The sequence below is a fragment of the Bombyx mori genome, chromosome 1 (assembly GCF_030269925.1).
Source record: "Bombyx mori chromosome 1, ASM3026992v2".
Lineage (NCBI taxonomy): Eukaryota > Metazoa > Arthropoda > Insecta > Lepidoptera > Bombycidae > Bombyx > Bombyx mori.
In genome coordinates, this window is record NC_085107.1 from 16,302,197 (window position 1) to 16,328,259 (window position 26,063).

Here is a 26,063-nt window from a genome sequence, read left to right on the forward strand (position 1 = left end):
ATTGAAAACCTGTTACTATAAAAAACAATAGGCAGTAGTGTTTTTAATTAATAAATTAAGTAAAATAACATGAGATGATCTCTAGATTTTTTACGAATTAATAAATATTGATTGAAAAGTATGTATTTTAAACGATAAATTATAGTAAATTGTTTTATAAATTAGTTATATCTTAGTACTTAGTCGACACTTCCTGCCTCTCTAAGACTGTAATATAAATTAAGCAATATAATCATAGTAAGTCTGCATTAAGTGAACAAATTAGGTATATAGATATCTATTTCTATTCTTCAAAACTGTTTTTACTTGAATACAAATATTTAATTAAGCCGAATGTAATATTTTAACATGAAAAAATAATGATCTCAGTAGAACAAGCTTCTGGAATAGTCTGACCACCCTGTGCTTGAGCTCACACTAATCCAGTGAGCCCTGAAAATCAGGCTTCCCCTCTTCTCCTCCATTTACTATCAGCCACCTTTCAAAAAGTCAGCAAATTGAATTATGAGTGGACAGCTGGATAACATATATTGCCATTCGGAGTTAGTACCTTTGGAATTCAGCGTTTGAATATACTTTTCTTGGAACACAAGTTCGAAGACTTCATTCAATTTGTGAAAATTAAAGCCTATCCGCATGTTTTTTGGAGTTTTCCGATGAGCTTTTGCTAAGATTTTTAAAACCAGATGCTTTTACTATCACAGAAAATATCTATATTTTATCCATAAAACAGACAGTTTTCGAATTTTATCAAAGTCCCTATTGTGCGTTTGATAACGATAAGAAATCCATTTATTTTAATGTAGTGATAATGGACAGTTGACAGATATTTTTAATTCATCAAACTACGGTACATATAACAAGATGAAATGCATCTGAAGTGTTCCAATTGAAACAATTTTAATGTATTTGATGCGATAGCGGGGTATGAGACTCTTTGTAGATCGTAGAATTCGAAGGGGAAGCGGGTCACAACCACTGTGTATATACTTGAAACTACCTTTCAGTCATATATAATTTCTTATTGAGCAATTCTAAATAATAAATCTGATTCTGGTCTAGTACACTGTCCTATTTTTCGAAATTTTTACTAAATTTTATACATTCGCATTTATGTCATTTTTGAAAGTAATTTAATTTATTGAATTTTTATATAAAACACTTGAATGTAACGGCTCCTTGTTGTGTGTGTTGCGTTATCTGTGATATAAAACCGTGAGAGTTTCGATCATATGCACTTACGAGTTCTGATTAGAAGCATTGTGGCAATCGATGCAAACAAGAATTGTTCCAAGTCGATTCCCATTATTATGTCTAAAGTAATAACTGACAGGATGAGTGTCTCGAGTGTGTAACAATCGAGACTGTTTGTCAAGAGGGCGCGGTCTCGCAGCGAGCATAGGTGGCAGGGTCGTGTGGGTCCGCGTAACGTCCGTCGGTAGCCAAATAGACGCAACGCAGCACCGGAAGAGTCGATTGTGAGACAATTTGAAATCATTTTGGTAACCTATCAAGAATTTTTGACTTCCCGGTCGTTTTTATTCAATGCCAGTCTTTTATTGTCTAAATATATAAAGCAAGGACTACAATGCCAAAATCATAACATTGATGATTCCTTACGGCAGATTTGTCTTAATCCGGGTAGGTGTATATTCCGTCACAAACATTTAAATGACTTCAGATATTTTTAACGTAAAATACTAAATAAAACTATTACGATACTGATAGACTGAATGGAACTCAACTATTCTTACTAAGCTTATTTTATAATCCTATAAAATCATTATTACAAAAATATACAACGAATCACAGATTGTAGAAAGTAATTATAATTGTAAAAATCTTGCTTAATTTACAGATAATATTACACAGAAAATGAAAGTCAATCAATTTGATAATTATATTATAGTATAAAGGTCAATCCTCTGAAAGAAAGAGATAATTCATACGAGTATTCTCGATATCGGCAAACGTACAAATGATATATTTAAAAAATGTTCTTGGATGCCATTTTTTTAAATAAATTAAACTAAAATATAAATTGTTAGATACGATCAGTTTTCATAGAAGTTTAATACAACAACATATGATACATTTATATAAATGTAATCTAGTACACGTACGGATATAGTATGTATCTTGAAGAGAAAAAATGGTTGAAAGGCTATTCTCTGTACAAATATTGGTGAAGAACGTCCGAGCCCGTTTTAATAAAGGGGACGTCGTGAACACTGTAGGAAATGTTGCAAACAAAAGAAAATCTGCTCAATATTCCGCTGCCTGGGGTTAGACAAGCTCTGTAGTCTAGATATTCTGATGTTTTGTTTAAATAATGACTATTTTTCTTGTGAAAGAAATTCTTGATACAAATGTCCTCTTTTATTTTATTACGATGAGAAAAGTTATATTTACAGTTTCATACAACTAGAAAATTACTTAAAATACATATTCCGTAGGGAAACGTGACCATTCCATTCGCGATAAGAGAAGAATTATTAATTAATCATTTATTAAATTGTAAGCAACATAACAATTTTTATACTAAACCAATCCGTTTTAATTAGCATATGGAACTGTTAAAATGAAATCTCTATGAATTATTGTATTTACGATGAGATAAAATAATTAAGCCATTTAATATATTGAAAAGTTATTCTAAAGTCATAAATACATTAAACTTAAAAACTACGCACATAGCATCCTCTTGTATCGCAATATATTAATTAGTATGTGAAATAATATCAAGTAAGTACCCTGTCTAAGATATACATGAGTGTCACCCGAGTTATAATGCTGGACATAAAATATAATTGCATGTTTACGAAGAGGCAACACTTTGTTATTTCCGTTACATAAACTGGGGTACAATAACGCTCAGGGATTTAAAATAATTTAGATACCGTTATATTCAAGCGACCGCATTATCCCAAGAGGCGAGTGCCTTAGCTCAATACCCCAGGAGGACGAATGTAAGACTGATTAATTTCTTCTTTACGTACTGTTTTGCTGGGTCACAGATTAAATTAAATTCTCAGCGGGCTTGGTCTTTCAATAGTTGATTTTGATTAATTTACATGGTAATTTCAGTCAGAGCTGTATTTGTCCCTTTCATACTATTCGTGGAAGTTTTAAAGGTGCAAATAGCTATAGAAATTTAAAAAAACATTAAAAAGACTTAATAGGAATCGGGGGAATAAAAATAGGGTTTAATGATTCAGTAAGGTACGGCCTATATAAATTTAGTGCCGTCACTCAATAGAATTGCATAGCGTTTTCGGTTTTGTAATGAAGTTAATGTTTATTCTCAAATGATTATAACAAACTTACATTTACTATAAATGGATTCTTCTTTAGTTTAATTTTGTGCTTGTAAAAAAGCACAACATACTAATTCGCAGTTTTTTCACGAATTCAAAATAGTTTTCTCTATTCAAGTAACAATACTTGCACAGAATCTTGAACCCATAATGGATTATGAACGCTTACAAAACTATTACACGTATCCGCGTCATTTTATTGTTACATTCACAGTGTTGCCAAAAAAAGATGTTTGGCAATAACGTGTAATATTTTTCCTCTATACAAAGACATTGCACTTACACATAAAAACTATGTAATAATTTAATTGCAACGGTAATTAAAATTGTTTTTTAGATAGTAACTTGCTCTTTCACTTATCTTAAATTAATTTCGACAAAATCAGTACCTACACAAGTTTGGAAAAATTGTGCATAAATATTATTTAAAGTTTAGATAAGAGAAGCAATAACAAGCTGAGATAATATTTATCAAATGATTAATTAAAATATTATTATTAAGGTTTTGAATAGTCTTTTGAAGAGGCAGAAAAAGTAATATTTTCATTACAGTATAGTAAATTGTTTTATAAATATTTAATCAGCTTCATCCTTCAGGATGCCCATTGGATCACTCAAGAACTTCTCTTGAATTTTAGGTATAATATTTTAGTTCGTCATCTATAGTGTTTTTGAAATAAAACACCATTACATGTGAACCATAAGAAAAAAAATGTATCATGAAATGAGTTTTTACTACAAATACCATATCATATCTGATATGATATTGACTGATGACATCAGTATACTTCATGATCAAGTTATAATGTAAGATCATTAACGGTTAATCACGAAATCTGCTGACCTTAGGTTAATGAAGTCGTAGTGATAACTGTAATGTCTCAAAACACGTGTGTACATTTTATTTTATGTCCCATCTAGATCCCATAACGCAATTCATTGTGTAGTAGTTTAGTTTTATAGATACTCCAGACATAAATGCCATTCGCAGAATATCTAGTTCGCGTAATTGTCAATATGCCTACAAACGTTGTGTCGTGCCTAATGTTAAATTGTGACCGACGGTTGAGAAATAAACAATGCCGCATGTGCTGTTAATGCTACTGCAGGCCGGGATGCCTCATCAATCTTTCCCTAACATGGTTGTTTTGGACCTCATCGAATTTATAGTTAGGATTTAGTCAGATTTAACAATAAAAAAATTTTTTTTCTTCTCCCTTTCATTCGCAGGTCAATACGAGACTGGTTTTATGAATTTTTAATGTCAAAATGTGTACTGTGTGAACCGATTCTGAGATCAGGTGCATAAGGAGTACTGTTTGAAGCGTATTTCTGAAAACACGTGTACGTAATGTGTGATACATGCATGAGTTCTCACGATTAACAACCTGTTAACAGTGAATTCATAGCGTTAATAGCCACGAGTGACAGTGGCACATAAAACCAAGTGTGCAGCTCGTGAATGTGCCATCTTATCAGATTATGTAATACAAAATGTCAATGTTAGCTTGTAGGTTATAAACTCGAATGACGGTCAATATATTGAACTTTATAAAATATTATCTTTGAGATATTACTCGGGAAAATTTAGTAGAACATGATCAATTAGTATTGTAAATTATGAGAACCCGCAATCCTGAAAGTAAAGCTGGACTGTAATAAATACGAGAGAAACCAGGGCTGATGTACGAATTTCACCCTCACAATCAGGTGAATAAGCACTTTCGTTATAAACGAACAGTCACACGTTCAGTTTAATATAATAATTTATAGAAATAGATGTTATATAAAATGTAAAAGCGACGGAAAACAGACAAAAAATGACGTTAACGTTACACGATTTTTCTTAGTTATATTCTGCGGTAGCTAAAGTAGCTAACTGAGTATATAGCTCTAAGAGCAATACAACGATATAAAACATCAAACGACATTCAGCCTAAGGGAACGCTTATCGACTTATGATTCTGGCTCGTGTTTTGACATTGATGAAAATATCTTTGAATCGCTCCCCTGTCGAAGGGCAGGGGAACTCATGAGCTACGTATTTCGTAGTCCGGGAGCAAGTTACTAAGAGTAATTCACGGAATCCAAACCACGGGACGTCTCGGCACCTACGCTATGAACGTAAAAGCATCGTTAATTTTTTTACTGCTAGTAGTAAAACGAGTTTTGACAACGATCGTTTTTGTCTGTTTTTTTTTTGGTTAAGGGTAAGGCCTTATTTATTACGATTACAGTTGGCTGTGCGGTCTCGTGGTTACACTGGGAAAGTTCTTTTTAGAAATTATTGGAAGCAATTGAAGGCATACGAGCGTACACCCATCGAATGGTGAATATTTATCGTCGCAGATCTACAACATCGATCTTGGAGCACAGTCAATTGACTAAAGCAAAATTCAAATAGTTGAATAAATGTATAGTCTACTTGATTCCTTTGAAAATTTATTTCAACATTATTTCAATTATTAATCCTTCTCGTTATTTCAAAATGTTTTACTACCACTTTTTTCTAAGCAAAAATCAAACTGCTTCTAATTTGTCGCGCTCGAACAAAGGCATACGTAAGTACGAGAGATAAAATTGAAATTAACGTAACTAAGTACTTTTAAATTCAATTTGAACCTTTTTAATATTTATGAATATAATGTGAATTCACAAAACGGAAGTGCTTACGGACGTGGCAACAGGACTAACAATTCCCCTCTTAGCGGATATTCAATCATACCTTAAACCAGCATGGATTAAAAGGGTCCCTTTAAAACGAATTTCAACTAATTACAAAAACGATACACACAATATAGCTACTCATTGTTAAAATGCATTTTATCTATAGTAAACAAAGCATTTAAAACAAGTTGATAACGTACATAAAATATTTTCATTTTATTATGGTGATCGGTCACATAAATTATACGTTTAGTTTTAATCAATTTAAATGGTTACATATACGATTATATTTACTTGTTCCAGAGTCTTTCGTATAGCTAGTTTTATGGTGCTAAACTACTCGTTTGTTGTATCCTAAATTTCCTATAAATTGACGTGAAACATAATTAATTCACTATTATATGATGTAATGTAACTTTTCGAAATCATTAAAATAATCAACAAAAAAACAACTTGCGATTCGTAAAATATTAGTACATTTAAAGTTAAAAATTGCAGGATGGCGCGAACGGAAAAGCCGCGAGATTAAACTCAGAGCCCGCGAGCGCGTCGCACACGTCGTTCTACGCTCTGCCCCGAATGTGAACTGCGTGAAGCGGCCGCTTGCGACACACTGTTCACAAGCCCGCTATGTACCGACGAAAACAGTTTTCCGATGCAACATTGCGAGGAAATTAAAAGAAAAATCTTTCGCGCGAAAGTATCATTCCAACACTCATTAGAACAATGTTGATATTTTACTTTATACTTTTTTCTACACTATCGTATTATGTATCGTGAGATTTAACAATTCATTGTTTGATACCATTATATTTTATTCCACATGATTTTTAAGAGGTACCTAACCATTAAGTTATAATAATAATAAAATGAAATACATCTAATGTTTCTTAGAAAAAATCTATTGTAGAAGTAATATTATAAATAGCATGCGACATTACAAATATACATTTCTATAAAATAAAAAAAGAATTGTTTTGTTAATTAAAACTTCAACTAATGTATTACCGCGGTATTCAATGATAAATGTATATGAACTGACTCAATTGAATTGCAACGCATAATACTGCGGAAAAGCATTGAGTACCCTACAGAGATGAGGGGCAGGACTTTGTATTGGGTTCGCTCCCTGGTTTGTTAAACATTATATAACTACCTACCTTATGCTACCTAGTCAGGTCATAAATTCTGTCACATGTTTAATGTAAAATAATTGAAACAAGTTTATTCATTATGTAACCGTTCATATACCAAAATGAACTTAACAAAACATAGATTCTTATGACACTAAAGTTTATTCAAAATGACCTCCGTGATTTTTAATACAGGCCTTCAATCTGCGCGGCCAGTCGTCTATCGCAGCACGAACGAGGTCCATGTCAATATCGGCGGCTGCCTTAATCAAGGATGTCTTGAGTGACTCCAAATTGGGATGAGGCTTTGAGCACGCCTTTTCCTCCAAGTGTTGCCATATCTTGTAATCTAACGGATTCAAATCTGGACTGGAGGAGGGCCAGTCTTCGTGCCGGATGAAGTCGATTTCACGCGCCGCCAGCCAGTCTTGTGTGCTCTTCGCTCTATGAGCTGGCGCCGAATCTTGTTGGAATATCCAGTGCCTGTTATTGAACATGGTATGAGAAACAGGTTCCACAAGGTTCGTCAGGACTGTATTTTGATACACAACTGCATTCGTTTTTACACCTTTCTCACAAAAATGTACCTCTGTTAAGCCCCAATAAGAAACTCCCAACCATACCATGAGCGAGGATGGAAAATGACCTCGTTGGACACGCGGAATACGGTTGCTTGCTTCTGCACTACTGTGTGCGTACACCTTATCATTTTGTTTGTTGTAGCTCTCTTCTACGGTAAAAATTTTTTCATCCGAAAAAAGAATTTCCCGATATTTTTTTCCCGCGTACCACTTCAACAAAGCGCGGCATCTCTTCAGTCTCAGGTCCATTAGACAAGCATTCAAACGATGTCCTGTTTTTCTTCGATATGCCCGAAGCCCTAAGTCTTCATTTAACACCCTTTTCACCGTGGTTCTGCTTAACCCCATCTGAAGGGCGAACAGTTTCTGCTTACGTTTGGGATTTCTTTGAATTCGCGCCTTCACAGCTTTTATCACTGCTGGAGTCCTAACAGACCGAGGGCGATCACTTCTTGACCCGTCATCTACACTAGAGTCTTCATTGTATCGTTTGATGGTACGATAAACGAATCTTTTGGTTATATTCAAATTTTTCAGTATGTTAAAAATTTGAATTGGCGCGTAACCGCAACGATGCAACGCAATAACTGCAACACGGTCTTCTTTAAGCGTCCACTCCATATTTAAAAATGAGTAAAATTCTAAAAGTATACATTTTTATTTTCATGAACAATTCGAAATTCGAATTCAATAAACTTTTTTGTGGCCAGCATTCTAAAAGAAAAGTTTTTACTGTGTGACAATACTTATGACCTGACTAGGTATAACTACTGAACGTCGAGTGCTGTACTTTCGCAATTCGAAGGACCGTTTCTTTTACAAATATTATTGTTTCAAATAACAAAACCCTCATTATTGTTTCCCGAGCCTAAGAGATTCCTGTTTACTGCTTTTAGGAAATATTGATTAGATAATTTTAAATCTAACAAGAATTTAGGTTGTCCTAACCCATCGTGTATTTGCTATCAACGTTAGGCAACCCGACGCTTTTAACTAGATTGGCTGTCTATCTGCTAATCTTGTCAAATAGCATCACTAGTACTACTATGAATATAAATCGAGCAAGAAATAACTTTCGTGAAAATTATGTAATAAACAATAAGTGTTTTTTTTAATAACTTAATAGGCAGACTAGCACACTGCCCACCTAATTTACATATACATATAATATTACTACTGTACAGTAAATCTTATTGTTATAAAGCGGTGACAGACGTGTCTGTATGTATCTGTATATTGAATATTTATAAAAAATTAAAAGCATGTCTGGATAGCCATGACTCCAAATCTAATATTTTGTATCAGTTGGTTCAATCAGTCAACCAATTTTGATTAAGCGGTTTAACGATACTAATTAATCAGCAACTTGGGGGGAACAAGCCATGTAAATGCTTCATGTGACTAATTAAAAAGATGGCAGAAGGGCACTACTAACATCCACGAGATAAAATCCCTCTGACACTTTTCAATCAGCTTAGTATAGAATGACAACGATGACAAATTTTCTGTACGTACACAAACGTGTCTACAGTAATTTCCTGAAATTGATTTACTCAATTTTTAAAACCAGCTATCATAAATTATTTTTCCACGAGCACGGGCAATGACTTTTCGATATTATTTGTTCATGATGCATTTAAGGAATACGCAGTCGCAGCGTCCCGCAGGAGACTCCGCAGAAGAAGTAGCAATCTTTCCAATTACGGTAAACGGGTTAGGCGAGGGCTGATTCATTTTATACCGAGAACTAATTATGTAATTTCTTCTCTGCCAACAATCTAGACCAAGTAAATGGATATTCTTCGTCGTTTATTGATTGTGCTTATATTTTGCTAGAAACTATAAAATTATAAAAACGGCCAGCCAACCAGATATTATTCTATCGTTCTGATCAATCCACTATTAATTTCACAGTTGTAATAGAGCCTAATGATACTTAAACTAGTTTGAGTTTGTTGACAATATTGAATGACATGAACAAGTTTTTAACATCTCGTCTATGAAACGGTTGTACTTAATGCTATTTAATTAAACTAGAGGTCCCGCAGTGCACAATGCAATATTTTTTTTAAATAATGCATAAAAGATACATTAAATCAATAAAGAAAACATTACACACTACATACCATGTATTTGACGCACAGACACATGCATACTATTTATTGTCAAACTTTTGTTCTTGACGTCTGTGGTCAAATTGAGAATAGATTAAATATTGTTTGTCTTTATTAATATTTTTTATAGTGTAGCCTTGGCGAAATTTGTGATTATAGAAGTACTAGCGACCCGCCCTCGCTTCGCTTCGGAAACATTAAAACACACATGAAACCAAAAAAATAAAACAAAAAGTAGCCTATGTTCATCATAACTCCGCCGTAGACGGTCCCAAGCCCGGTTTGAGAAAGGAGGAGGGTTGACTATAAACGACGTCTACCTACATCACCAAGGTAACTACATTGATAGTCGTAAAAGACGCCAACGTCGAGTAGTAGGCGACGGTCAACTAACCTACTCCATAATCTGGCCACGGTGGGCCTTGGAGACTAAATACCTCCTAAAATAACCGACGTAGAAGGTAACGGGAACCCACTACGCTTATAGTCCCAAAAGAACTCCATGGAAGCTATATCAAATAATAGAAATATTCTGTTGGGTGATCCGGCTGACCCCCGGCGCTCATCGATAACCGGGTCGAAGAGTGTGAAATGGGCTACCGAAGACTCCTCGATAGAGAGTCATCAGGCTACCGAGTCAGTTCATGCTACTGAAGACAACAAAAAACCTTCCATACGTCACAAACACAAAATCGGCACATGGAACGTTAGAGGCATCCTGAAGCCTGGGAAACTCGAAGTCATTGAGAAAGAGATGAGGGAATACCAACTTCTTATAATGGGACTATGTGAGACCCACTGCGAGACCTCTAGTAAAATTAAATTTATGAAACGAATTTATGGTGCGGGTATTGCTTTTTCCATAAATATGAACTCGACTTGATATAGCCGTACAAATGCGCGATGGATATGGTAATAGTATGTGATTCGAAGAGCAAGTTTTTCACCAATATAGTAAAAGTCACAGCGTACGATGCAATCGCTTAGATTTCTGCGACCTTTAACGGATATGACTAAATGTGACCACAGTCCCTATAGGTCTAAGGATATGTTGAAATCCAATTGCAATGATCAACTATACCTAAGTATCTATAGGTAAGTCTATAAAAAGACGATAAAAATAGAAATGACGTAAGATTATTATTTTTTATTTAAAAAAATAGTATTATATTGCACATTCAGAGGAGAATATAACTTTACTAATGAAGTTCTTATGTTCTTAGTAATTAAGTAATTATGTCTCTTAAGTAATTATGTTCTTAGGATATAGTAAAAATGCCTTCATAGACTTTGTAAAATTCAGATACCCAATATTCTAAGTAAATAATCTTCTCTCGAGATTGTATAGATAATGATTGCATTGTTGCATTCCATGTTTTTTTTTCATGTTAACGTTTGTATTCAATTTATAAATAAAATTTATTCATCGTCATTTATTTATTAAAAAAAACGTTTTACGTTGTTCGTTCATGTTGAACTTTTGAACTAATGAACCGATTTTAATGAAACTTAATACACTGAGTGTAATTTGATTTATATAATTTATAATAACAATATTTTTATTGCTAATTATTTTTTTATTAATATATGAAGAAAGGTTATAATTATCTGTGAGCTCAAGTGAGCTGTATCAGTTTCTAGCAGATGGTAGTGTATTCAAACTCAAAACGTCTTATATAAGCTACAATTTATATACACATAATATATGTGTAAACGTTTATATTTTTGGATTTAAATTTAAATATACATATATCCATGTTCTTTCGATGAAGATCAATCTCCTCTATGCGCTACTGTGTGCTTAGTGCAAGTTTTTTAACGTTCTCGATAGCGTAAAAGTTAGCTCATATTTTTATGGAATAGGATCGTTTGCCTACGTTTGCCGCTAGGGGGTGCTGTTCCAACTGCATACAAATTGGGCTAACTTTTACGCTACCGAGAACGTTAAAAAACTCGCATTAAGCACACTGAACCGTCGATTTTGGTGAAACTTGGTACAGTAGCGGTTGGCGCTTTAGAGATTGTTTCTGTCATAGTTATATCAATGTACAATAGATGACACGTGATTAGTTTCTAGAAATCGTTTTTTTTTTCATACAATCCACCATAATAACGTTTAAAAATTAGTGGTGATTGCGAATTTAGTCAAAAAACGTGATAATAATGTAGCACTTTAATGACATTCGTGGTACGGAAAAAAGGTAAGGTTCAATCTATGAATTGGCTTCGTAAATAACCTCGAAATTTAAAAGTAGATTTCGACGAGGAATCTGTTAAGTTATAAAGAAACTCCAACGTTTGCGTAAACTGACAGGTACCTACCGGTGGACGCAAGCGGTTGTGAATAATACAAACAAAATCATCCTGTTTAATTCGTGTTAGTGGAAATAACAATCCTAAAGAATACGTAAATAAAAATAAAAACAAAGGCCGCTTCTCAATGATCTACAAATACGTATTCTTCCCGAAGACAATTTGAATTATAAATTTCTTCATAACGATTTCATTAAGTGTTAATGATAATAATATAATGCTTTATTAATTGACAATAACAATAAGCGTTCAAGTGCTAAATGTTCATTAATTACTAATTTTTAAATTTGTCGAATCATGTTTGCTTATTACAATCACAAACACGCGTAAGCCTAATTAGTTAATGAATGTAAATCCCCTTTATTTATTCCAAACAAGAAATCTAAATTTGATGAGCCAAAGCAACATCCCATAACAATAGTATTCGAACGTCATGCAAATGTTTACATTCCATATACAAAGCAATATAAATTTATTGCAAATTGTTTCACTAAAAACTAGCAATGTTTACGCAACTCTTAACAATTTGAAAAATCTTGTTTATAATACATTTATATTGTTTCCGATGTTGGCCTATCAATCAAATAAAATGTAATACAAATATAATAATTTTATCGGGGTCAGCGGTTAAGATAATATCAGGACAACAAAATGTAAGCTATACTAAATCATCGTATCTTTTTTAAAAATGCAATTTTTAATTTAGTTTTTTTTTTTAGTTATAGTTTCGTTCCGCAGTGAACTTGTGTAATGGGAAATAAAAGTTACACTTCGATTTAAAAAAAAAACCCGAATTTCCTAAATAAAATTACTAAACCGAAATATAACTAATCCTTCACAAACAACAGTTAGAAAATAAACTATTATATCACAAACGCAATTCAAATCTACTACTACGATTATTGAAATTTTAGATTATGTATTATCAACGAGTGAAGACTGCTGTACTACACAATTATGTAAGTGACCATCTGATTTCGAAGTCGGTTTCACATACGATGGAAAAGTATTTTTCACATACAAGTACACATATACTCGCGTAAACAAAATTTATTTGTATGCTACATACATATTACATATTTAGCTCGAAAGCATTGTCCACAGGCAGGAGCGTATCTCGAAAAACACAGTGTTAGTATTGTCCGAGAAGCCGTCGTCACGGGGCTATTGTCATTTAGATATCACAAAACGTTTGCAAATAAAGAACAAAAACTCACTTGAATGTTACATAATTCCGGAATTTTCGTTATTTTAATAAAATATATATAGAAAGGATTGAAAAACGATAAGTTATTTAAGAAGCAATATATAATACACTAACAAATATAAAAAAGATTCGAAATAACAAAAAATAATGTTGGGCCTGTGTACAAGATAATTTGGAAATTAAACACCAGCAGCTCTACCCGACACGAGAACAGTCATTTTTTATTGCTTATGTGGGTGGACGAGCTCACGGCCCACCTGGTGTTGAGCGGTTACCGGAGCCCATAGACATCTATCTACAACGTAAATGTCGCCACCTACCTTGAGATATAAGTTCCAAAGGTCCCAGTATAGTTTCAACGTCTGCCCCTTCAAGCCGAAAAGCATTACTGCTTCACGGAAGAAATAGGCAGGGTTGTACGGATAGGTACCAACCTATCCGTACGGACTCACAAGAGGTCTTGCCACGAGTAATTATGCAAATTATGATTTTGCGGGTTTAATTTTTATTACAATATGTTATTTCTTCACCGTGGAAGTCAATCATGAACATTTGTGAAGTACGTATTTCATTAGAAAAATTGGTACCCGCCTGCGGGATTCGATCACCGGTACATCGCTAGATACGAATGTACCGTACGTCTTATCCTTTATGCCACGACGACTTCAAGGTTGATTTCTCTCTTTGTAGTATTGCTAAAATATGTCTTCGACATTTAAGAATATATTTCTGAATACCCCGGTTAGAACAACGAAACATAATAATCGTTAGTAAAAACTAGCTCTGACTGTAGTGAAAACAAGGCGTCAAATTTAACAATGTTTTATAACAATGAGTTCCTGCAGCGAGGCAGGTTAGTTATTACACAAAGAACTGTTGGTAAAATAAGGTCGCGTGGACAGCTCGCGACGTCTCACCTCAGTCGCTAGCACTTGAGTAACAACACCATCATACAATAGTTTTGCGGGAAATAAAACGTGCAAGAACCAACGCACGTGCAAGTTTTTTCGGTTTTAAATATGTTGATTTGATGTTAAAATTCAGCAAAATAAAAAAAAAAACAAAATTTTATTTTCGAATAATTTCAAATCATGAGAATTATGAGCCTAAAGCTTGTAAATAACACTAACATTGGAGAACACGATTACTAACGGTAACATGCTTATTGAATGAATTATCAAAGGTTTATAATCCGGTTTAAAAAAGCCTTTAAAATTTTTCGTCATAATAAAAACTATAAATAACACTTATAAACAGTTTTCTATACACGGCCTTGCAAACCCCCATGACGCATTCAATTTAGTTTATAAATATTTGTTTCTTCAATTAAAAGATCAATATTAATCGTACTGTTTATAATTATAAATTGACTAGCTGTACCCGTCCGTTTCGCTGGGTATTTAAAATGAACAATATTATTTCTCACCCCCACAAAGATTCCCATCATTAACGCTCCTCCAACTGGTGTAGGGAGTCCAACACTCATATAAATATTAGCCTATCCATTAAGTACATGTATTTTCTACATGGATACCAAGATTCAAGTCAATCGGATTCATGGTTCAGTAGTTATAACGGAACATCCGTAAAAACCGCTGTAGATTTATATATTAGTATAGAGTATAGATATCTCTTGATAGTTATGTATTATAATTATTTGTAATTAAGTTTGATTGGAGTATTATTTTTCGTGTTTCTGTAGCACGATTTCCCTGAACAGAACAAAAATGTTCCTCCGTCGAACGAGTTTAATAACTAAATTAACTAAGTAAGCTGTTATCATTGATTTTTATGTTTATTATTATTTAGAAGTGCAACAGCGAACACTTTTCAGATTTTAAATCAATATTGACTGATAATTTAGTTTGTATTATGATATACCATATACATATGTATATACTCTGAATCGTACAAATTTTTGTACACAAAATTACGTAGCTATTTTTTTAAAAGTAAGAAAATGGAAAAGTCATAAATTTTATCTTGGTTTTCATGAGTCGTGGATATAATTAAAGCTTATTTTGCATTTGTATTTTAAATAGTATATAATTGATTTGATTAGGAACAAATCACTCATGATCCCGGCCCCGATTTACGAATCCCTTTGTTACGGGTACCAGAGACTGGCAAACATACGTAAATACGTATATAAAGATAATATACACTCATACAAAGACGAAACAAATCTGTTCATTACACAATGTTTGTTCGATGTGGGAATCGAACCCACGACCCTCGGCGCAACAGTCAGAAACGCTCACTACTGCACCACCGAATCAGTCATATATATCGAGTGGTAAAAGGCTATTTTTATTGCCCTTGCTTTAAGCGACATTTTCGCTTTATACGCGACATTTATCTTAGTATTAATTAATTACGGTTCGGTCCATTTTATTTGGTATTAGTGTCAACAATTTGATGTTTTTAATTGAACTTCAATTAAGGTTACCCCTCGTTCAAATAGCTGAAGAGATTTTTTGTTATAATATTCCATTTAACTAAGGACTCGTCGGCCTTCGCTGCCAATAAGAATGCTGATTGGTTTGCTCGTGTACCTAACTCTTTTACTAAGCTATAGTAGAATTATTTTGTCCGTGCAGTTTGGGTCATAAATAATCGGAGCGGTGAAGCGAGTATTTCGTTCTCTTTTCCACTCACGGGCCTTATGGGCGGGCATAGTGATGCGCATTATTGTTTTCGATAAGCGTTATCGATAGTGTATTTAGTTTTGTCGTTTTGTGGGTTAGTGATAAAAATGAAAGTAAAAATCACTAATCGAACACTTACACCACATATCGCCGCAGCAAGTTAACGAAAACGACAGAAATTAAAACTTTGTAACTTTTCGGGATCTATTTTCATTTCAGTGAAAAACGTGCAAATATTTTGAACAAATTCTGCCATTTTGGTACAAAACAAAGGAGTAGCCATTGTGTTACTAAAGAAATTCAGAGAGCGAATGCATAAAAACATTCCTCTTCGATATATTATTTTGTACTATAATTTGCAGGTAAGTACAACAAATTACTCATAGTATAACAATGTCTCACTACCCTTCGTATACCGCCCTGCCGGCTTCGGTAACTCATTTGTTTTTTATCGACATGCTCATCGCCCTAGCCGGGCTATGATTTATACCCAAACTGCACGGACAAAATAATTCTACTATAGTTAGTATATTTTAACATACCTTAAGTCTTGCATTAATGCTTCGCCCTGCGCGATAGTTGCAGCGCATGCGTCCATGCTAGCTGCTCGATGCTGGGCGCATTGTTCTAAAGCTCTTCGTGCCGCTTCGGGAGTGTCGTCTGTAGCGCATACACCGCCTCCGCTTCTCAGTGTATCCAACCATTGCAGCAGCTGAAAAATAATTTGTTTTAATCATTGAAGTTAACAGAAAAGTTAAACTCTTAAGCACGTTTTAAAAGAAATAACCAGTTTTGATGAAAGCAAAAATGCTGGTAGTACATTTAGATGTTTCCGTCTAATGTGGACGACCCATATGAGTAACAACTCATATACAATATACATACATTTCTCAAGCTAAAAAAAATACCACATTTCAATTGTTTAAGCTAATAGGTGCAGTCAACGGATTGCCCCTCGTGAGTGGAATTAATTATTGTCACAAGAAATCCAGTTGTGCTGTCTTCCATAAAATTCGTTTTTTTTTCTTTACATTATAAAAATAAGCTACTTTCGCTTCAGATAAGACTTACCTCTTTCTCATGTGTATACAGAAGTACGGCCAGGTCGAGTCGTCTTCTTCTTCTATCGACCCTGGCCGCGAAGGCAGCTACATGAGCTTCGAGTTCCCGCGCTACTCCAAGGACTTCCTCTGGATCACATTCACCCGAACGGGCTAACTCCTCAGCAGCTCCCAGCAGCTTCTCCGCGTTTGTGTAAGTATTCTGAGCAATTTTTTTTTAAAAATATATTATATTATATCATAGCAGTGTTATATGCTACATACATTACATTACACGCGTTATTTTAGAATAATATGTCTAATCGTAACTATTATACCAACTGATATGATTATACCAAGACCTCCAACGACATTCAGTCTGAGCTCTATTAATAATTTAAAGCCAGAGAAACGGTTTCTAGATGAAATACGAGTTTTATTGTGATAAAATTAAATACTCACTTGTGCAACATTTTCAAAATGTTCATGAGATTTCTGATAAACCCTAGCTTTATGGAGATTTCTTCCTATACCAGTATTTTTCTGCAAAAATACTTCACCATGGTTTGCCAACCAGTCTAATACCTGAAAAGAATAATCATTTTATTTTTGTTAACTTCAAAGATAGTTTAATGAACTTCATACATGTTGTTTATCTTTCCCAGGCATGGAATGCAGTATTATTAATGTGGAATCCATGGACTCTGTTCAAAATATAATACGGGCAATATTCTAGTACCCTAAACATAAATTGTTTAGTATTGTTTTATTACCTAAGATAAGCACTTAACAATGCGAATCCACTGGCTGCCACATGTATGATGTAGTCAAAATTTTGTTGCTTTGATACCACAGTTATTAAAACATTCGAATCGAAAACCAGAAATGAAAAAATTGCAACAAGATTGTCTTAACTGTCAAACTCAGGATTTTTAATTATATTTATTTTTCGAATTACACACATATTTTTTTTACATTTGACATAGCTAACTCCTTCAAAAAAATTCTAAGCTCCTAACCTTAATATTTACCTTTTACGTTGATGGCGGCAAGATTAACGGTTGTTGCTGGTTTAACACTATTCACAAATAAATGAGATGCACTAATAACTTTACTAACCTGTCTACAGTCTTCTTTATAGAGCAACAAAGCTAATCTTTGATGCAATTTAAGTCTCGCTTGGTGATATCTAGCTTCCAAAGCCCTGTGATGGCCAAGAATTTGATGTATTACGGCCAGCACGTGGTTTGCTCCCGAACTGTAATCGGCTGCAGGATCGCCACCACTGCTACCCGCACTACTCACTGTGCCTTCACTCTGCTGATGAAAAACAAACACAAAATCACTGGCATTTAGCTGTTGCTTAATTTTCTTACAAGAAAACAGCATTCATAATAATACGCCTATGGTAACCATAATATTATTATATTACTATTAGAAAAAAAAATTACGGCTATGCGTTTTTCCGTAAATACATAGTTTTACGAATGCTACACAGAATTGACAATTAAATTCAATATACTTTGGGTTAGGAGCGACGAAGGTCTGTAAACGCTAAAAAAATTTATGACATTATTTATATCAATTGCTTAAATAAAAAATCAAAACAGAGAAATTAAACTGAATATTTATGAATCTAGATTATGAATATCGGTAAAATGTATGGATCATTTTTTGTAACTAGTGGCACGCTATCTATTGTACTTTGATGTAGTATTATAGTATATCATATAATAATGTGACATGTATTAGGTACTATATATAAAGACTCAACGTTTAAATATGTATCAAGATACGTTTCTCTTGAAAGCTAGTATTTCATATAGTAAAAATAATACTTCCTAATACGACAATTATCCAATGACCACAATTCAGGTTTTTTCAATACCAGACATTCAGTCGTTATCGGTAATATGATTTAACTCTATTACCTTACTATTTGAATTAGATATACTTACCATATCCGTGGGATCCGTTTGATGACATACTTGAACTAAATGATCCAACTGATATAAAAGTTTTTTACTTGTTGAATGAACCTGTAAATAATAGTTTTATTATGAAATCTATATTTATAAGTCGATGTATCTATGGATGTATATATTTCCTATAGACACAGTAGCGGGTGGGCTGATTTCGATGAGTTTGCAGATTGAGCAGGTGATCCTGTGCAGTTTGGCAACGTTCGGTTCAAAGTCAAAGATAAAATCAGCAAAGCAGGTCAGACTTAGTTAGTATGTAATAAGTTCTGTACTTTCAATATAACATAACAACATAAACGCTCAATTTGAGACATGAGGTCAAAAAACCTTAGTATAAAACCCTTCAAAACAGCTATGTGGGATATTAATGTTTCAAGAGCTCACAACAGGTTTTATCATCCGCAAATTTTGATTATTAAAGTGAGATCCAAACATAATCTGACGCAAGATACCAGTAAGAAATAATAAATATAGACAAAAGGAGAAAATCGTGCCTGACAAACTGGGGTTAACAATTAAACAACCATCTATTCAAATCGCATTATGATCGCAGGCTTTCATTAGACGATAACAAATAGTTTGAAAAATATATTGTATTTAACGTACATTACAATGTAATTAGGGTGTTATCTTTGGTAAAGTCTGGTCACCTGGTGAGACCTTAGAGCTTATGTCGCATGGTGGGTGGCACATTTACGTTGTACATGTCTATGGGCTCCAGTAAACACTTAACATCAGGTGGGCTGTGAGCTCGTCCACCCATCTAAGCAATAAAAAAAAAACTTCTGCCTTCACTGTCGTTACACAAATACCGCTCCTCACCTCAGTGTAGGCCTGACACATGTGTTCGTAAAGTTGGCGATGTCTCTGGGCGTGTTGTTCTAATGCCCTCGGATCGTTACAAGGCGCTCCTCCTTGACCCGTTGCTAGTTGTAGAGCGACGGCACACTGCGCTCCCCACCCTCCCACCGCTGAAGCGTACGCCTCAGCTTTATGATGAAATACCACCGACAGTGACAGCACTGCAGAACGTTCTTCAAGACCTTGAGAATATTATTTTATTAAATCTCATTTATACTGATACAATATGAGACGGTAAGTAATATAGATTATATAATATATTCATGTTATAAATTTATCTGTCAATCAACATAAGACCAAAGTTCACTACTGTTCAAATTTTTACTGGTGGTAGGTAGGTCCAACCATTCAGCCCATTCCTGTCGTGAAGCAGTAATGCGTTTCTGTTTGACGGGTGGGGCAGCCGTTGTAACTATACTTGAGACCTTAGAACTTATATCTCAAGGTGGGTGGCGCATTTACGTTGTAGATGTCTATGGGCACCAGTAAGCACTTAACACCAGGTGGGCTGTGAGTTCGTCCACCCACCTAATTAATAAAAAAAACACATTAAAGCCCGTAGACAATAACATGAATACCCTTAAACGCTTTTATACATGAGGTTAACATCTAGATAGGTGTTAAAATAAAGGTATTTTTCTGCTTCGAATAAAATAGAAAATGGTTATAAAAAACTGTCAATTAAAATTATCTTACCGGCTGCCAACTGTTTGTAAGCTCTTTCGAGTCTTTGTGCTAATGCTGATATCTGACTTTCAGCGTAATGTCTCTTGTCAGCGAGACGTCGCGCGGCTGTCGTCACACGTGCGACACTCGGCCTTCCGCCGCTAGTACACGCCGCTGCAAATCTAACACGTATCCACAATTAAAACATCACAAAACCTCAGTCGCATATTCATTTTAAGCCTAACACGAAATTTTCAAATTGAATTGTGAGTTTTACTTTTAATTAAACATTACTTTAAAATGCTGATTGATACATTTTAATTCAAGGTAACGGTCTTTTTGCAAGATCGATAACATATTTATCGTCATTAAGACTTTTCATATTGAACATTTCAAATCGCAATTGTTCCAAATGCATTATAAACATTTTGGCGATAAACTAAATCCATACTGATTCTAAAAATAGAGTCTAGATCTTACGTAATGAGCAAAAAAACTACAAAGGATTAGGAAGAGGTATTCAATTGATTTTTGCAAAATTCGATACGTCCTTGTGCATCTAATGTCTAGACTTACCTAGCGTGTTCTTCCTGTAAACGTTTTGCGGCCGCACATGACCGTCCGATCTCAACGTACGTGGCTAAGAAGGCCGTACGGTGGTTCACGATCCATTCCAACATCTGCGCATTTGAAACATTATACTAGTACTCATTTCTTACAGTGTTTAAAAGTGAATACCAATTATGGTGAAAAATCTTTAAGACCGTTGCGATTTTAAAGTCGATAAAACGAGGAATTATCACAGAAAGAGTGAAACACTATAGGATTTCAGACTACGAGAGAATGATACAATTCTTCTGAAAGTTGCACTTATACAGTGCGTGCAATGAATCTTTATTTTTATTCATAATCATGTCGCCTTTTCGCATTAAAAGTGTACAATCTCCAAAGAAAATTTTTGTATTGAGTTAATATGCGTAAACATTTGGTATCACCAGTATTTTTCTGATAAATACTGTCAAAAGAGCGTAGTTTAGTTTTAGTTTACCTATGTTTTGACTACTGTTAACAAAATTAATACATAATTTTATCTTATTTAAAAAACAGATAATGTAACTGAAAAAAATAAAAAATTAATATTGCAAATATGATTAATATTAAAAATATTACATATGAGTCGACTATTATCAAAGCCGGCAATGTGACTTTTGGACAATCATTGGAAAATCAGAAAAACGAATTATTGACTTTGTATTCCATTGGCAGTCACAAAACTCTTCTGAACGACATCTTAGATAAATAACAGGTTAACTATTAACCTTTATTTAATGCAGGTTTTGAACCGTATTCTTTGAAGGAGACGATTATATTCAAATCAATCTGAATTGACATATCAATAATTATTTTTTGTCCAAATACATAGATTTCCACCTTTGATAATAGACGACTCATATTAAGCCTTTAAAAACACTTTCTTGTAAAATTAGTAAGTTTTGAGATTATACAGTTTTATTGCGAGAAGACGATGTGCGTTAATTCAGGTATGAAATATTCAAGGGTAAATACGTTACAATTAGACCTACAATTTAACTTTATAGCTGATAAAAGAAAATTACCTTCTCGCAGTCTTGTTCAAATAATCTGAGCTGAAAACACTGATCTAGCTGCATTTTTTTGTGTTGCCAAAGTTTATGGGCATGCGCATGCGCGGACCGCACAGCCGAAAGTTGAGCTCGCACGGCGCCCGGCGATCCGCAGTGGAAAGCAGAACCTTCGGCGCCACTACCGCTAGCTTCGGAACACGCGGCCTCCGCCACTTCTAATCGTTGTAACACCCTCTCACCTGTTTACAAAGTATATATTTTCAATATGTTTTGAACACATTTTAAGATTACAACTATGTTTGGCATCATAACAATATCATATTTACCATATACATATTATTTAAGAAGTACAGATCAAGACTTCAATTATCAATTAAAAAACCGATGAAAACATGTAACTTTCAAGATAAACAAAATGGAATTTTCGACATACCATTTTTTAATCCAATACCATTTTTATTTGAATACCAAAGACAATCAAAACACATTGTAAAATTCAAAACAAACTATAATAGCACTCCTTCGCTTGTTATAACACCGCTGTTTGTGAAGTAACACTGAAACTCAACAGTTATTCAATCGACCGCCGACGGCAAACCATTCAACCGTGGGACAACAAATAAATATCTTTTTCCGCTGTTTAACCATTTTCTAAAACAATTCATTACATTAAACTAATGCAACAAGTTACTCTGCTGCCTTCAGTTTAAATTTTATTTAGACAAATGAATAAATTAATAACGAAATTTTATGCACTTTTATTAAAGTAATAGTTAGTGAAGGTAGTTTAACATTAAAGAAACATTAAGTTATCGAAACATTAAGTTAAGATGATAAGAAATTTTCTTACGTCCATTTTTAACGTTATTGTACAATTCAGTCGTCTCATCAAAAAGTGTTGTAGCTCGTGTAAATCGTAATTATGATGGTGCCATTTTATTTTTGTTTTTGCTTTCGGAGAAACTGAGCCCACATCCCGCGTAATTATAAGTGATTACCGTTGCTCGTGATGGCATTACAAAGTCCGATTATAGGTTTTGTTTGTGGCATTTATGTAAACATTCGGTAATGTAACTCAATTACGATGTAGGGATAATTCCCGGTCTTAGGTAGCCAGTGACGTAAGAGTAAAATTAGATGATATCGGATACCTCAAGCAACTCGTTGCAACAAGGTCATTTGCTATACCATTTAAACGGGCAAATATTTGGCTATTAACTCTATTACAATTGAAAGTACGACAAGTCGAACGTCATATTAAGTGAAAGTTCACAGCAGCTAAGAGCACCGCACTAAGTACCCCGTCTAATGTTAGGTTATAAGGAAACCGGGCTAATTTTAAAGATTTTATAATTATTATTTACGAACAAGCAGTTTAAACTAGTTGGCTTCAAGCCTAGTCAACTTATTCATAATAAAACGCTAAAACTGATATTTATTTTTGATGAGACTATTTACCTTTATCGACTATTAATGAGAGTCTTAGCTTTTTGATTAAGAATACAACCAGTAATTAAACGTAAGACAGCAAAATTATAACGTAACTTCCGCCTAATTATAATTTCTAAATTGTATTGTTAAAACTGAGACCTTACAACTCATGTCTCGAGGTGGGTGGCGGGCGGGATTTACGATGTAGATGTCAATGGGCTCCGGTTACCACTAAACACCAGGTGGGCCGTGAGCTCGTCCACCTATCTAAGCTATAAAAAAATAAAAAATAAAATATAAAGCAAAGTAACGGTCGCAGTCCCTGTCTGTCTTTCTGCTTACTTCTTCTAGGTCACGAAATAGATTTTGATACGGTTTTCACTATTAGAAAGAGCGATAAACGAGGACGATTCGTGAATCTAATTCGTAAATATTTTGGAAGAAATGACTAAAGTACTCTAGTCTACTCCAGAGTATCATTATACTCTAGTCAGTCAACCAACATCATCATATTCAGTTAAAATAATTATTTGGAACTTATAAAATCCGAGATAAGCATTAACAATAAGAGAGTACTAAAAAAATCACATAAGAAAATCGAAATCAGGCGGTATGCAACAGAAGAATAACCCGATCCTGTGGACCGAATGGTAAACAGTCGACGTCGACCTAAACACGTCATTACGAATCCTTCTGATCCATTAACGGTGCTTTTAGGTACCTCAAGCACCGGTCAGCATCCTTGCCGAACTTGCCGAAAAGGCTCGAATAGTAAATTAACCCATAGACACAGCCCACTGAGTTTCTCGCCTGATCTTCTCAGTGGGTCGCGTTTCCGATCTGGTGGTAGATTCTGTAAAGCTCTGCTCTTGCTAGGGTTAGTGTTAGCAACACTCCGGTTTGAGCCCCGTGAGCTCACCTACACGACAAGGAGAAGCTGATAGTCTCTCAAGGCTATCAGTATAGATAGGAAGATAAAAGAAGAAGAATAAGAATAACGTGTATAATGGCTTCAATAGTGATTTCATGGGTGTTTTGACAAAGAAAGAATGACTGAGCCAGTGTTTTTATGAAAAATATATCCCATACATCAGCCCACCTATATCAAGTTACGATTCATGAGTAAGTAGTAAAACCTCATAACAAAGACCATGTTAGACAGCCAAGTATGGTCCTTTCAATGAGAAAAAGAGCGAGTAAGGTATGTTCTAAGTAACATTATAATTTGTAGTACCTAAAACTTCAGATTTTTATAATGCTGTTATTATAATGTACAAACGAAGGCACATTGCAATACAGTAATAAATTTCATGCATTAGAAAAAGAAAGATTTTCTTTATAAGAATACACAAGATTAAGCATCTGAACGCATACAACGAACAACTGAACAGAGCGACAAGAACCTTTTTTAATAAAAACTAATAAATCTTCAACAGATCTTTCGAGTTTATAACCACCCTTTTTTGGACCAGGTCCAAATCTACGACGTCTTCGCGCCGAGAGAATTTTTTATCGCCCATTCTAGCCTTTTTTTATATTGAAACATTAGCAACGTTTTTATGGTTCATGTAAGTTGCAATACAATACAATATATTCGTGGAAACGTTGCGACACTGTAAAATCATTTTCGTGTCCAGTGCTAACCACACTCCCGATCCGACTCATGTAGCAACCAACCACCGTCGACGCCGTAAACACTATGCGATGGATCCCCCTGAATCCCTCTTGGTTATTATACCTACCCTTACTAATTCCATATATTTATGTGAATATTGTCTGGGTTTTATTTTTATTAGACAACATTATTCCTTTCTCTAAGATTTATTTGCGAATATGCATTAGTGTTCCGTAACTCACACATACCTACAAAAAATTGTGCTTGCTGTATATTTGAGGCCCTGCATATTATTTGTACTACTCCGGTCGCCTTATCCATTAATCTAGAGACGATTGAATTCAGAAATTTATTTATAAATGCATCTTACCTTGTGCTTCTAATTCATCAACAGGAACTTTGGCAAGTCGTTTACTAATGTCTGCATGTGCATCAATGGCTCTCCTTGCACCCGTCACATCATCAGCAAAGTCTGCTCTGGCTACATCCTCTTGTAAATCATCTAATCGATCTAGAAGCTCACCGGCCTGCCACATCAATTCTTCTAATGCCTAAAATTTTTATGTATTTAGAACATGCATGAAATATAAGGGTTGGAAACTAAACTAGCACTATAAAATAGGTTATTAAACCTATTGTTGTTTGTACAAATATGTATGTATGTTGTATAAATATGTTTTTGTATACTCACCAATCTTAGATCAATCCACTGTGGGTGATCATACTGCAATGTACCCTCTAGATCTGGAGTCAATTGTGAACTATCTATAACTTTAGGAAGTGCTTCTAAACTAATCATTGTTGTCTGAAACAATTTAAATAAGTCTTATGGGTGTTTTATTCTATGGTTAATGATTATACCTAGCTTGAACTAATCAATTCTT

The 26,063-nt window shown here is 34.3% G+C and overlaps 1 protein-coding gene across 11 annotated transcripts in view; it reads right to left on the bottom strand.

Moving 5' to 3' along the window:
• The window catches only part of LOC101743427 (triple functional domain protein), a 166,232-nt gene that overhangs the window by 136,554 nt on the left and 3,615 nt on the right, over nt 1–26,063 (bottom strand). For 9 of the 11 annotated variants that reach the window (XM_038010976.2, XM_038010980.2, XM_038010989.2 and 6 more), the window contains exons 4-14: nt 25,871–25,984; nt 25,550–25,730; nt 22,146–22,372; nt 21,106–21,209; nt 20,560–20,711; nt 19,825–20,045; nt 18,979–19,059; nt 18,140–18,340; nt 17,483–17,605; nt 17,052–17,243; nt 16,523–16,692 (exon numbers count right to left, since the gene is read on the bottom strand). In XM_038010976.2, coding sequence (XP_037866904.1) covers nt 16,523–16,692; nt 17,052–17,243; nt 17,483–17,605; nt 18,140–18,340; nt 18,979–19,059; nt 19,825–20,045; nt 20,560–20,711; nt 21,106–21,209; nt 22,146–22,372; nt 25,550–25,730; nt 25,871–25,984 — 1,766 coding nt within the window. Of the gene's footprint in view, nt 1–16,522; nt 16,693–17,051; nt 17,244–17,482; nt 17,606–18,139; nt 18,341–18,978; nt 19,060–19,824; nt 20,046–20,559; nt 20,712–21,105; nt 21,210–22,145; nt 22,373–22,566; nt 22,807–25,549; nt 25,731–25,870; nt 25,985–26,063 lie in introns of those variants that run through there. The other 2 variants (XM_038010982.2, XM_038011000.2) reach the window with 2 other exon arrangements.